This window comes from Xenopus laevis, chromosome 9_10S, assembly GCF_017654675.1.
Source record: "Xenopus laevis strain J_2021 chromosome 9_10S, Xenopus_laevis_v10.1, whole genome shotgun sequence".
Classification (NCBI taxonomy): domain Eukaryota; kingdom Metazoa; phylum Chordata; class Amphibia; order Anura; family Pipidae; genus Xenopus; species Xenopus laevis.
Window position 1 is genome coordinate 17,325,557 of NC_054388.1, and position 14,981 is coordinate 17,340,537.

Below are 14,981 nucleotides of genomic sequence, written 5' to 3' on the forward strand. Positions count from 1 at the left end.
ATAGATAGATAGATAGATAGATAGATAGATAGGCATATCGACAGACAGACAGATAGACAGAGCTACAGTCGATATGAATTACAGTATTATCAGTATGGTTACAACAGACATACTATTAAGTGTAGGGGTACAGTATGTATATGGGATATTATTTTGGGGTGAAACAGATATGGAGTACAGGGGACTAGTTCAGGGTTACAGCAGGTATCAGGGGTACTGTACAAATATATATCACGGGAGGAGTCAGTATGTGGGAGAGATTTAGGGTACAGAGGGGATGCAGGTTTGTTTCGGGGGGAGCAGGCAGAATGAGGAGTAGTTTTGAGGTTCGCCGCAGGGATCGAGACCGTGATGCTGTCAGCGCTGTATGAAGACAGGACTCTCCTCCCCCGGTTCTGCCCCCGGTTCCCCCGGCTCAGTACCGCGAGAGTTCGGGCTCCGGGGGCGGAGAGAAATTCAGCGCATGACCGAGGGCTGCGGGCCGGGCAGGTAAGGGACGATGAGTACAGTGTCGGAAATGTATAGAAGATATTGGGGTGTTGCAGGTACTGGGAAACCATTGGGATCTGAACCCTAAAACCGTGGCCTTTCGAATCTACAGGCCAAAATTGGGTCAATCGTCCGTACGGCCCCCCTATAATGAGCTGTAACCCCAAACATTCCCCTTTTTGTGTATGTCTCACCCAAGCCTTTACTGCGCATAACACCCCCAAACCGTCTCCTCCTTGCTATTACCTCCAAATTGGTTCAACCCTGAAACCAGCTGCCTCCCCAAAGGTTCCCCTAAATATAACCCCCAAATTATCTCTGTCACCACCGAAGCCTTCCCCTTACTGAGTACAAAGCTTCCTACTTCCTGTTACTTCAAAATTGGGTCAGATCACCCCAAATCTTCCCCTTACTGTGTATACAGTCATATGAAAAAGTTTGGGAACCCCTATCATCTTGCATAATAATTTAATGGCTGTGCAAAAATGTGGGTTCCCTTGTAATTTTTGCTAATTTGAATGCATGCAGTACTGATTACTGGCAACACCAAATTGGTTGGATTATCTTGTTAAAGGGGAAAGGCAAAAAAATAAAATCCCATGTTTACTTTCTTTTAATGAAAAAGAAACCTGTCTCCAATATACTTTAATTAAAAAATGTCTACCGTTTTTATAAGAAACCTGACTATAAGCAGTGAAATTCCCCCTTGGTTTTATTTTCTCTGACTGCTGTGGATAGGAAACTTCAGACAGTCCCTAACTGCTCTACAGGGAAACATTCATACTTTCAAACAGCAGGGGGAGCCCCTCTCCAACTTCCCAGCCGTGCAGAACTCAAGCAGCTTTGTTTGTTTGTTTCACTGTAGGGCAGTCGGTGACTGTGTAGAGATTCGTATTGGATTTTATTTTTTCCTTTACATCCCTTTTAATGTTTCCAACTCAGGTGGCAGGGACAACGATCATGGAGCCAGATTTAAACATATAAAATGGGATTCTTATTAAAGGATTATTTTGCTGTAGCCACTGGTTCTGTAGAGTTGGAGAAAGTTTGTATTAAACAAAACAAAAACGATAAAATCCACATTAGATTATATGACAACACAGGACCCAGTGTAGTCTGCATATTCTCATTATTAATCAGTCTTGCTGTATCGACTTATATGGCAGAAATTATTTGACTTGTGCTGTTTTGATAATTTATGACAATCCCTAAACAGCCCAGACCACACTGAGCATGTGCACAGTCTTGGTCTTGCAAAGATGTTAAACAAAGTTACAAGATGGTGACCCCCTGTGGCCAACTTTGAAAGCATAAATCATTTGTTTAATTAGGCAGTAAGTGGTGCAGTAAGTTCATGTTTATGTTTAGTATACAAAATACAGCATTTCTAGCTTTATTCTGTTTTAGACTTTACTTCCCCTTCAAGCCTTGAACTTCATAGGCAGGTGTGTCCAATCATGAGAAAAGGTATTTAAGGTGGCCAATTGCAAGTTGTGCTTCTGTTTGACTCTCCTCTGAAGAGTGACAGCATGGGATCCTCAAAGCAACTCTCAAAAGATCTGAAAACAAAGATTGTTGGGTATCATGGTTTAGGGGAAGGCTACAAAAAGCTATCTCAGAGGTTTAAACTGTCAGTTTCAACTGTAACGAATGTAATTAGGAAATGGAAGGCCATAGGCACAGTTGCTGTAAAACCCAGGTCTGGCAGGCCATGAAAAATAGAGGAGAGGCATATACGGAGGATTGTGAGAATGGTTACAGACAACCCAAAGATCACCTTCAAAGACCTGCAAGATCATCTTTCTGCAGATGGTGTATCGGTTCATTGTTCTAAAATTCAGCACAATTCAGGGACTGGGGCCCTTGTTAAAGTCAAGGGTCGGATGAATTCAACCCAATATCAACAAATTCTTAAGGATAATGTTGAAGCATCAGTCACAAAGTTGAAGTTACTCAGGGGTTGGATATTCCAACAAGACAATGACCCTAAACACACCTTGAAAGCATTTATACAGAGGGCGAAGTACAATATTCTTGAATGGCCGTCACAGTCCCCCGACTTGAATATCATCAAAAATCTGTGGCATGATTTGAAGCAGGCTGTCCATGCTCGGCAGCCATCAAATTGAACTGAACTGGAGAGATTTTGTATGGATTAATGGTCAAAAATACCGCCATACAGAATCCAGACACTCATCAAAGGCTATAGGAGGCTTCTAGAGGCAAAAGGAGGCTCAACTAAGTATTGATGTAATATCTCTGTTGGGATGCCCGAATTTATGCACCTGTCTAATATTATTATGATGCATATTGCATATTGCATATTTTCTGTTAATCCAATAAACTTTATGTCACTGCTGAAATACTACTGTTTCCATAAGACATGTTATATATTAAAAGGACGTTGCTACTTTGAAAGCTCAGCCAATGATAAACAAAACTCCAGAGAATTAAGAGGGGTTCCCAAACTTTTTCATATGACTGCCACCCATAAGTTCCCTTAATTATAACCCCGAATTAACTCTGTCCCCACCCAAGTCTTCGCCTTTCTGTGAATAAAGACCCCCAAACCATTATTTGTGCTGTTACCTCTAAACTGGTTCAGTTAACCCAAATAATACTCTTACTGAGCATAACCTCCAAACTTCTCTGTAGTTCTCCAAACTGACTTAGGGCAACCCAAACCTTCCCTAACCAGTGGCTCGTGAACAACGTGTTACTCACCCACAACTGGGATGTTCCTCTCAGTGGCCTCAAATCAGGTGCTTATTTTTGAATTTGTGATTTGTATAAAAAAACAAGTGTACTTCCAAACAGAACCTCTTGTAGCTGCCAGTTGACATAGAGGCTACCAAATGTCCAATCACAGCCCTTATTTTACTCCACCCAGGAACATTTATATGCTTATATTGCACCCCAGCTCTTTTTACATGTGAACATGGTTTAGAGGTAATAAAAGGTTGGTGACCCCAATTATGTGCTTCTATTCCCCAGACATGGCTCATCCAATATCTGCTGGGTCCAGGAGACATTTTCCTCGGATCAGTAAATCCAGGGCTCTCTCGCAGACATCCACCCGTGCTGTATACTCTGGAGTAGCTCCAGCCAGTGTCCCAGGTGAGACGTTTATATAATTGGGTTATTGAGCATCAAGATGAATATGAGCAAACTGTTTGGACCACTTATTTCAGTTAGAGGTGTTGGTGGTGGAAAAATCGGAGGTTCGGGCCCTGAAAAAGCAAGTGAAACTTGTATTCTTGGGTTTAGTTGGGGTTAGACTGTTTACTGTGCCCCCCCAGCATCGATCTGGTACTAAGTTGGATGTAATAGGCATGTAAATGGGTACTAATTTTGTGTGTGTGTGGGGGGGTGCTATGCATTGATATGTTGTGGGAAGATACATGTCTTGACAGAACCAATCTCTGACCCAGATCAGCCCATCCTTTTTTACTTCCTAGTTTAGGACAACAGATCCAGGACCACCTCTGAGACAGGCACATAATTCAGATTGATCCAAGTGGCTCCTATATCTGCTCTAGCTGTTGATTTTGGGGGGGGTCTCATTTTTGCTCTTTTGTTCTCAGTTCATTCTACAAACAAGGGATCAGATCAGAGGAGATTTCAGCAGAAACAGGAGAACCACACCCTGGGGGGAATCCCGGTAAATAACGAGGATTATGGAGCCCCCTTTAGTTCGCGCATTCACCCTTGTGTATTTCAGATCACCACTGAATCCTGTGAATGAGTCTGGGTCCAACTGATGCTGATGACTGTTGCTGAGCCCTGACTTGCCTCATCCCCCCTTAACCCTACCGATCAATTTGCCCCATTTATTCCCTTTGTAACCCCACCTTTCTTTGGGGTTGCCTTGATCAGTCAGTTAAAGGAGATGTTTAATTCAACCCCCATATAATAAAACCCTAACCTACCTAGTCCCCTGCTCCCACCCGCACGCGTGATAACGCCAGTAATTGCCCCATATCCTGTAATTACCCTTCGTTGCAGAGTCAGTGCAGCGGAGCTCACAGGCACCATCTTCTGGTGCTTCAGTAATCTTCGTAAAGTAAGCGTTGTATTGGCGCATGCGCAGTTGAAGCAAACTTCCGGTTCCAGACAACTGCACATGCGCTGAAAGTGACGGAAATAGCCGAAGAGATGGAAGAAGATTCAAAGAATACCGAAACACATGAAGATGGCATCTGTGAGCTCCGCTGTGCTGACTCTGCAATGAGGGATGATTACAGGATTAGGGGCAATTACTGGAGTTATCACCTGTGTGGGAGGGAGCAGGGAGGCGGGCTATGTAGGTTAGGGGGTAGTGGGTTTTATTATATGGGGGGTTTAATTATCCATTAAGACACTGGGCCGGGTGCAATGTCCCAGTTCTGGCTGTTGGCTGGAATTCCCCAGTATCTATGGGTTGAAACACCATTATCAGCGCTGCCTGGGGGTGAGTGGGCTTCCCCAATTCCACTGTCCTTAACTATATCCAATTCTGTACACCCTGACCTCGATAGCCCTGTACGATACCCAGCTGTGTACCCCTCACCTCCAGTGCCCTGTACTATACCCAGCTGTGTACCCCTCACCTCCAGTGCCCTGTACTATGCCCATCTCTGTACCCCTTACCTTCAATGTCCTGTACTATACCCATCTCTGTACCCCTTACCTTCAATGTCCTGTACTATACTCAGCTCTGTACCCCTCACCTCTAGTGCCCTGTAGTATACCCAGCTCTGTACCCCTACCTTCAATATCCTGTACTATACTCAGCTCTGTACCCCTCACCTCCAGTGCCCTGTAATATACCCAGCTATGTACCCCTCACCTCCATTGCCATGTAGTATACCCAGCTATGTACTTGCTCATGTCCAATGTCCTGTACTATACCCAGCTCTGTACCCCCCTCACATCCAATGTCCTGTACTATACCCAGCTCTGTACCCCCTCACGTCCAATGTCCTGTACTATACTCATACTATACTGTCTCCTGCCCTTAGGCCACTGTCTCATCTCGGCGCCTGTTCCCCTGTGCTAAGTGTGAGGCTGTCTTTGCCTCCAAGTTGCAGCTGCAGAAACATCTAGTTTGGAACCATTCAGACAAGGACCAAGCCCAAGAGAAGTCACCAACCCCAAAAGCAGTCTCCCAGCTACAAAAGAGGTGCAAGAGGGATTCCCAGTATCCATCTGGGGGATCAGTGCTATAGTAATGGGAGTATTAATGTCATTACTCATGGAGCCTGGGGATGGTTATATAACATATTTCAGGGGTTGATACTGATAGCAGGGAGTGGAAGTTGTTCTTACCCCTCTTCTATCAGTCCTAGGGTATCTGGGGGCAAATCCCGGCCACAGAGGTTTGCCAAGAAGCCCAAGCTGGTCTCTTCCGCAGAGAATGGAAAGATTGGATCCCATGGCCACAAACAGAGAGATGCCTGCTTGTCAGATGAAGACCCTGAACGAATGAGGCACAGTAAGGAGGGTCCTGTGCATCTGTGGGAGGAAAGGGGTCTCATTGTCATTCTGCTTTACTGGGCTCCCCAGGCCCGTCAGATGTAGCATTCAACTCCCAGCCTGTTGTATTTTAGGATGCTGGGAGTTCAGCTGCAAGGGAGCCAAATAGTCCTGTTACCATATAGCATGGGGGAAATGAAGGACGTATGGCAGCAAAGCCCTATGACATTGTCACTTGAAGGTGAAAGGGTTCTGATTTCACAGATCCGGTAAACTCTGGTGTCGCTTCCTGGAGCAGATTTGGAGATGCTTACTGCAACCTTCGGTCTGTGTGTAGTGTATGCTGCAGGCTGATAACCTGTGTGTGTATATGGTGTATACTGCAGACACCATGTCTTTCTCCATTCAAAGGATCTATAAATGACTTTTTTTCTTCTGTCTTTTGAGTCAGGAAGGAAACAGAAAACTCCCAAAAAGTTCACCGGGGAGCAGCCTTCCATTACCGGGACCTTTGGATTGAAAGGTGAGAGATGCCAAACTCTGTACTGGCCCAGGTAGCCTAAACATTGTCTCACCTTCAGCGTTTTCTTCCCCGTGTAAGGTCTGGGCAAAGCAGAGGACAAATCTGGGGGGAGGCGAGGAAAGGGCATAAAGCCACGATTGGATGAGTCATGGAGAAGAGTTGATGGTGCAAATGCAAGTCAGGAGCAAACAGCCCTACTGCCTCCAGGTATAATGCAACAGTGTCCAAGCCTAGTGGTCTACCATATAGAGAGTCTTCCATTATAGAGAGCCAATCTGACACCCGTCTTTGCACTTTGCATCAGGCAGTGTGGAGGACAGGTGCCCACGACAGATAAGCAAGAGGGGAGAGGTGCTGTGCCCCAACTGCAAATCCATCACCCGAAAAACCATGGCTGGGCTGAGAAAGCACATGGAGGTGTGCGAGCAGGTGAGACTCCAGTGCTGGTATGTGCAAGTCATTGTGTTGTTTGTGTGAATGCATGAAGTGGGCATCAATCCACATGCCACAAATTTGTGTTTGTGTGCAGAAAGCCGCATGCTGTGTCCCACACCCACACTTGCTGTCTGTAGCTGCAGATTAGTTTTAGATTTATAGTGTTCCATTGTGTTCTGTGCATTGATTCAAGAGGGAAGTACTGACCATCTACTAATCTAACCCCCCCTCCAGCTGCAGGAAGCACTGCGATGCCAACACTGCAGGAAACAGTTCAAGTCCAAGGCTGGGTTGAATTATCACACCATGGCAGAACATGTGACCAAGGTAAAGAGCTTGGTGCTGATCTATATCAGTGGGAAGGCTCTGGCACCATGGAAAGGGCAATAGACTGTATGCAACTTGTAGTGCTAAGGGCTGTGCCCTAAGGGTAAGATAAGGGTTGATTGGGGACTTTACAACCTGTGGACATGTCGTGGAAATGCTGTGCTGGAATGGTGACCTTCACTCTGTTTTAGTCCCCCAGCTCAGAGGGTGCCCCATTGGATGAGCAAAAGGAGAGGGAGCGTCTGCGCAAAGTTTTGAAGCAAATGGGGAAACTGCGCTGTCCCAACCAGGTACCCAGCTGATATCATTAGTGGAGGTTAAAAGAAAGCAGTAGGGAGCTGCAAGGGGTGAGGGCTTGATGGCTTATTTGAGTGTCCAATCTGGCCTCTGACGGCTCTGTATAAAATGTAACATTTAAGGTTTTATTAGTGACCTCCTTCAGCCTGAGCTTTTCTGCTGCAAATCGGGTGATCCTTCCTCAGGTGCTCATTCCTCATATGAGACCGGAGGAAGGATCACCCGAGCCGAAACATGTCGTGCATTTTTCAAATAAAGTGATTACTGATTAGAGAAATCGGTTCTCCAGAGTGATATCTACAATTTGTGAAAGTTTTGAAGGTCTGTCGGTGCCTTACTCTGAAGGTGAACCCGGCTTATCTAATAACTAAGGATCAATTCATCCGCAAAGTGTGCATATCTTTGAGAGTAGGAACAGTTGGTTGCACCAGAGGACGTTGTTAGGTTGAGTGGTCACATGGCATGAAGTGCAGTTTGTGTGTAGTTCTATAGTGGGTTACCTGTAGGTGCAGATGAAGGTCATACAGTGAGGTTCTACAACATCTGCTTTCTCACACTTCAGGATTGCTCAGCAACGTTCTCCAGTTTGATGGGTTATCAGTATCATACCCAGCGCTGCGGGAAAAAGCAGTGTGAGTGGGCCAAGTTAAGCTTCCCATGCCCAAACTGCAGCAAGGAATACCAGTCCAAGGCTGGAAGAGATTACCACGTTCGATCAGAACACGGCACGGTGAGAAAAGATTGTTCTGATTAACTGAATTCAATAACAGTCTAGATGACTTGACCACCAAGGTCCGACAATAGTGAGTGCTCTTGGGCACTCAAGCTCTTTGGCTCCTTTACCATTTTTCCACCCTACTGGTTCTGTTCCTGCAGGAACCGGCTCTGCCAGAGATACCAGAACAGGACAGTGTGGTGGAGGATTTTGAACGAACCCCCAGTGGGAGGATCAGGCGACAGTCAGCACAAGTAGCAATTTTCCACCTGCAGGAAATTGCAGAGGATGAGCTGGTGAAGGATGGAGGCAGGAGGAAAACAAGGGAAGATCTGGTGCCAGACACCAAGAGGGTAAGAAGGGTGAAAATGTACACACAGAAAATGACATTTTTTCGCAGTTAGCAGAAAAAAACTTTATGGAACTGGCAGTGAGCAGAGGAGAATATTATAGAACTGACAGTGAGCACATGAGAACTTTATAGAGCAGAGAGCAGAAAAGAACTTGATGGATCTGGCGATGAACAGAGGAGATGGTTATAGGACTGCCAGTGAGCACATGAGAACTTTATAGAGCAGAGAGCAGAAAAGAACTTGATGGATCTGGCGATGAACAGAGGAGAGGGTTATAGAACTGCCAGTGAGCAGAGACCTTTAAAGTGACAGTGAGCTTTGGAGCTTGACAGGGTGCAAAAGGAATTTTACAGAACTGGCAGTGAGCAGAGAAGAACATTATGGATCTGGCGATGAGCAGAGTCGAGTGTTTTAGAACTAAAGTAAGTGGAGAAATGTATGGAATTGGCTGAGATCAGAATAAAAGTTTATGTAAGTGAGAGTGAGCAGATGAGACATTTTTGTATCTGGACTTGAGAAAGGCCTAAGCTTTTTTGAAGCATGAGTTAATGCTGACTCTAATCCCTTTGTTTGCCTGATTTAACAGCTGAATTACCTGCGCCCTGGCTTGCCAACCTTCAACCCTCAGCTTCTAGACAGTTGGAAAAACCGTGTGAAGGAACATGGCTTCATCTGCTGCCCCAATATTGTGAGTGTGAGACCAAAACATGAGAGGAAACACTAACTGTCTTTGTGTCACTGCCTCTGTCACTGTCTCTGAGTTATTGTGTTACTGTCATAGTGTTACTATCTGTGTCATTGTCTCTGGGTTATCTTTGCTGTGTCATTCTGTCACTGGCACAGTGAAAGTCCCATAATGACACAGACATCAACACAATGACAGAGACAGTGACACAATCACACATTGACAGTGACAGAGACACAATGACACAGTGAGTGACACCCTGACAATGACACAGTGATCTATGACAGTGAGACAGTGACACAATTACACAGTGAGTGACACCCTGACAATGACACAGTGAACTTTGACAGTGAGACAGTGACACAATTACACAGACACATTGACAATGACAGTGACACAATGACAATCACACAAGGATAGAGACATAATCACAGTGACACCACACAATAATGACACAGAAACATTATTGCGATTACATAGATCAGGGGTCCCCAATTTTTTTTTCACCCCTGAGCCACATGCAAATGTAAAATAAGTTTGAGATAAGCATGCAAAATGTTCCTGGGGGAGCAAATTACAGCCTATGATTGGCTCTATGTGGATTTGCAGGCTATGAGTGGCCCTATTTGGCGGTACACCTGGTGGGACATTCGCTAAGATTCGTTATTGCGCCAGCGTCCACTTCGCCAGGCGTATTTTCGCCAGCGCTACGCAAATTCAATAAAATCCGAAGTTGCGCTCAGGGGAAGCGTTAGGTTGCGAAGTTGCGCTAGCGTTAATTCGCCAAGCAAAGCAAAGTTACGCTAGCGTTGGTTAATTTGCATACGGCGCCAAATTCAAGTTACAATGGAGGTATATGTAGCATCACTACACAAGCCCGGGGAAACCTTCAAAACAGCAAATAAGATTTTTATTTTGCCCAACACATGTGCCCACTGTATAGTTAAGTTGCCATGAGTTAGGAAATGTAGGGGGGATGGAGGATAGCCCCAAAAAAAATTTCGATCTTTTTCAGCCTATTACCCATAAAAAATGAAAAAACGCCAGTGTTTTTTGGGACTTAGAAAAATTTTTTAACTTTTTTTGAAGCAATCCCTATCTACTCTATTGCACTTCGCCTGGTCTGGGGTGGCGAAGGAATAGGTAGCGTTCAGAATAATTCGCGCGTTAGTGAATTTGCATAGTTACGTCCATTGCACAAATTCGCCAGGCGTAAGGGTGCGTAGTAACACTAGCGAATTTAAGCCAGCGTCCGTTAGTGAATCAGCAAATTAACGAAAATGCGCTACGCTGGTGCATTCACGCTAGCGTTAGGCGCTTCGTCGTTTAGTGAATTTGCCCCCTGGTTTTTATGCAGCCAAACTTGCCTCCAAGCCTGGAATTCAAAAATAAATACCTGCTTTGAGGCCACTGAGAGCAACATCCAAAGGGTTGGTGAGCGACTCATGAGCCACTGGTTGGGGATCACTGACAAAGAGACACAGTGACATAATGACACAGACAGTGAGACACTTACCCGGGGATCCCCAACCAGTGGCTCTTGAGCAACATGTTGCTCCCAGTGGCCTCAAAGCAGGTGCTTGTTTTTGAATTCCTGGCTTGAAGACAAACTTTAGCTACATAGGAAGTATATGTACTGCCAAACAGAGGCTCCCAGTCCTCATAGGAGCGAATTACAGCCCTTATGTGGCACCCCTGGAACTATTTTCATCCTTGTGTTGCTCTCTGGCTCTTTTTACCTCTGAATGTGACTCACGGGTAAAAAGTTTGGGGACTCCTACACTAACCTAACCATTGTTTGCTCTTCTCCCTGGCAGTGCTGTGAAGCAGTGTACTCCAGTGTATCGGGACTGAAGGCCCATCTTGCCAACTGTAGCAAGGTACAAACCCCTTTCCAGTTGCCCCTGATAGCTCTGGCTGAGGTTCTGTGAGGTTCACAGGTTGGTTACCCTTAAACAGAACCAACAGCCATTCAGTAAACCAAATCTCATCAGCGAGAGAGACCAAATAAAGTGAGCCTGCAACTGGCTTGGTATTGATTGCAAGGGTCAGTGTAAGCACAAGCGTGTGAGTGAGTGAGTGAGTGTGCGTGCCAGTAAGGACCCATCTTGGAGTGCTCACACTAGCCCATGAGTGACACTGCTCTCTCTATCAGGGGAATCACTTGGTGGGGAAGTACCGCTGCCTCTTATGCCAGAAGGAGTTCAGTTCTGAGAGTGGAGTCAAGTACCATATCCTGAAAACTCACTCACAGGTGAGCAAGCCGACATTAAGAGGGGGGAATGGAGCCAGTGTGGCACATGGGTGGATTTGGGGTGCCCTGCATTCATCTTTAGGGCAAGATAAAAAAAAAGGGCTTCTAGTACAGGTATGGGATCCGTTATCTGGAAACTAGTCATCCAGAAAGCTCCGAATTATGGAAAGGCTGTCTCCCATAGACTCCATTATAATTAAATAATCCAAATTTTAAAAAACTTTTTTCTTTGTAATAATGAAACGGTACCTTGTACTTGATCCAAACTTTGATATAGTTCATCTTTATTGAAGGCAAAACAAGCCTATTGGGTTTATTAATTGTTTAAATGATTTTCTAGTAAACTTAAGGTATGAAGATCTTAATTACAGAAAGATCCGCTATCAGGCCCGGATTTGTGGGCAGGCCACAAAGGCCCGGACCTAGGGTGGCAGAGAGCTGGGGGTGGCATGCCGCCCACTGGCCCCATTTGAACTTGGGACTGAGCGGGAGATTTGGCAGTTTGTATCTCCCGCCCCCATCTAGTCCCCAGCGCTGGCAAACGAGGAACTAGCGATGGAGGTGAGCAGTGGAGCTGCGCGAGAGGGGTGAGTCAGGTATGGGGGAGCAAGTCAAGAGAGGGGGTCGGGTGCAAAGGGGGAGAGGGTCGGGTGCGTGTAGAGCGGGGGGGGGGGCAGAGCTGGTTGGGTGGCCTATGGGTGCACAGTTTATAAATTTGTCCCTGTCCTCTATCCAGAAAACCCCAGATCCCAAGCATTCTGGATAACAGATCCTATACCTGTACAGTAAAAAGAATCAGAAATGAAGTATTCCACTTCCTTATTCACCTCAGTATCCTGTGCTGAGAGTTGAACAGTTGGTTTAGTTTGTGTGTTCTGATTTTGGGGAACCCTAATTATGTAGAGAGCTCTTTCACTCTGGGGGTCACATAGGCAACACTATAGCTATAGGGGAATTCAAAGAGCTCATTCACTGTGGGGGTCACATGGGTAGCAGAGTTATGGGTAGTATAATAATTTTAATACTCAGTCTCCAAGAAAGTGACAACATTGTCTCTTGTAGAACTGGTTTCGGTTATCCTCGGTCTCCTCAATGCACAAACGGAAAGTTACAGTGGGGACTAGAAATGAACAAGAGGTGGAGGGAACTGGTAAGAAACGGAGGAGGAAGGCCAAAGAAAGACTTGTCTCTTCTTCACCAACTAAAGTGGCTGCTGGGACAATGAATACCCCAAGTGAAAAAAAGACTCAGCCCAAGAAACAAAGCAGCAGCTTGGGAGTCCATTCATTCAGCGCAAGCACCAAGGGGACAGCAAGAATGGGTGGGCCATCCCGAAGGGTGAAGTAAAGCGAGGCACTTGTTGGGGGGGTTTATAGGAGAACATTTGGAGTTTGCCATGGAAGTGTGAAGATAAAGTCTTTGATCCAATCCGGGCAAAAACAGAACCAAGCAAATCCACTGCTCCCAAATATAGGCAGAAATTACCAGCTGTATGCATACAAGGTTTGCCTGGTGTCCAGAGTTCCAAGTACATTCTGGAACATTCAAGTTCCTCCAAACTGAGAGTCCAGTGTAACCCCCGTCACAGCTCGATATATGAAGATTTATTACAAGGTTATGTGATCTGCTTCTGGTTCCCCAACTGTAGTATCTAGTTTAACCCTTGCACAGCTTGATGTACAGAGCTAAACTTGTATCCTTGTATCCTGTGACCCACTGCTGACGTGCCCAAATGTGAAATGAGTGTGACCCAGATAGTTTCTGTGGCTACAGGAATTGGGCTCCCTGAGTCCTGGGCTGAGCAGGGGCTCACTGTGCTGGGGGGCAGGGTCTGCAATTGTGTACCCCCATGAAGCAGGAAAACATACCCCTGAAAAATAAAATTGGCCTAGACTTCTGGGATACGCTCAGATTAGAACCCAAGTTTTACCAAGGTGCAGAGTAAGGTTGTGCTTTATAAATAGGTGGCAGATGTTGTAGTGTGTTTTGTAATTGTAAGGCAGACGCTAATCCACAGGCACTTTAGGGGTGATTAGTTAGGGGGTTCCCATTGGGATAGTTAAGCCTCTCTCTCACAGCCAGTACTCACCCTCCCGGCATAGTTCTCTTCCCGAAAAAGACAGACTGATAATTCCCTCGTATCTCTTGTCTGGTTCTAGTTTTACTAACCAGACATTCGCACGCAGTTCTGATCTGGTGGGGGAGCACTATTGTCGTATACGCTGCATATAAATATATATATATATATAAACTCAGACATCGCCGTTTTTAGTAACTAGACTGTGTGTGGATAACGCTCGGACCAGTGGCTGTGTTGGCCTTTGTGCTCTCTGAAGTAACAATAAAAGATTTACACTTTCCTGGGGGCAAATATGTCATTTATATACAGTACATACTGTAGAGGGCACACAGCTTTCTTATGGACCCTAGTAATTTGCACACAAAGGCTGCACAGGGAACTTTGTGTATCACTTGCATATTATAAGGGATAATGTACCCCCTGCTATAAATGATAAACTTCTTGTATCCTGTATCCACTGCTGACGTGCCCAAATGTGAAAGGAGTGCGACCCAGATAGTATCTGTTTTGTGGCTGCAAGAAATTGGGCTCCTTGAGTTCTGGGCTGAGCAGGGGCTCACTGTGCTGGGGGGGAGTCTGCAATTGTGTACCCCCATGAAGCAGTAAAACATATCCCAGAAAAATAAAATTGGCCTAGAGAGTGAGACGTCTCGGATATTCTCAGATTAGAAGCCTAATTTTTCAAAGGTGCAGAATAAGATTGGGATTTATAAATAGGTGGCAGATGTAGAAGTCTGTTCTGTAATTGTAAGGCAGACTCTAATGCACAGGCACTTTAGGGGTGATTAGTTAGGGGGTTCCCATTGAGATAGTTAGGCCTCTCTCTCACATCATTACTCACCCTCCCGGCACAGTTTTCTACCCCAGAGAGACAGACTGATAATTCAATCATATCTCTTGTCTGGTCCCAGTTTTACTAACCAGGCACACGCAATTCTGATCTGGTGGGGGAGCACTTGTGTCGTATACGCTGCATATATATATAAACTCTGACATCACCGTTTTTAGTAACTAGACTGTATGTGGATAACGCTCGGACCAGTGGCTGTGTTGGCCTTTGTGCTCTCTGAAGTAACAATAAAAAATTGACACTTTCCTAGGGGCAAATATGTCATTTATATACATATGCATGTTATAAGGGATAATGTACCCCCTACTGTAAATTATAAGGATATTGAAGGGGTTCTGTGACCATATAAAGGCACAAGGCTGCAGGTCAGTGTAAATGCTAAATTAAGTGGTACATAATGTGACATAATTAGCATATAATTTGACCAACATAAAAAATACTACTGAGGATTTCAAGTCATTACAATGGGGGTGTTTTGGCGATTCAGCTATGTTCTTTTTGTTGTTTACTTGGAAACTG

General features: G+C 45.3%; 1 protein-coding gene across 1 annotated transcript; it reads left to right on the top strand.

The window, feature by feature from the left end:
• Positions 1-333: 333 nt before the first annotated feature.
• Positions 334-14,706, top strand: znf512b.S (zinc finger protein 512B S homeolog). Its single transcript, XM_018238267.2, has 16 exons — positions 334-489; positions 3,484-3,606; positions 4,074-4,150; positions 5,490-5,650; positions 5,811-5,962; positions 6,395-6,466; positions 6,545-6,673; positions 6,771-6,895; positions 7,136-7,228; positions 7,420-7,518; positions 8,088-8,255; positions 8,402-8,593; positions 9,180-9,281; positions 11,096-11,158; positions 11,434-11,532; positions 12,595-14,706. Exons 2-16 carry the CDS (start codon positions 3,486-3,488, stop codon positions 12,877-12,879), a joined length of 1,938 nt encoding a protein of 645 aa, XP_018093756.1. The 5' UTR covers positions 334-489; positions 3,484-3,485; the 3' UTR covers positions 12,880-14,706.
• Positions 14,707-14,981: the final 275 nt, after the last annotated feature.

What these genes read in the sequence shown, in the direction of transcription:
- znf512b.S (XM_018238267.2), top strand. Translation starts at nt 3,486, where the DNA reads ATGGCTCATCCAATATCTGCTGGGTCCAGGAGACATTTTCCTCGGATC. An exon ending in GTCTCCCAGCTACAAAAGAG is followed by an intron (nt 5,651 to 5,810) that starts GTGCAAGAGGGA and finishes CTCTTCTATCAG; the next exon opens with TCCTAGGGTATCTGGGGGCA. An exon ending in CCCTGAACGAATGAGGCACA is followed by an intron (nt 5,963 to 6,394) that starts GTAAGGAGGGTC and finishes CTTTTGAGTCAG; the next exon opens with GAAGGAAACAGAAAACTCCC.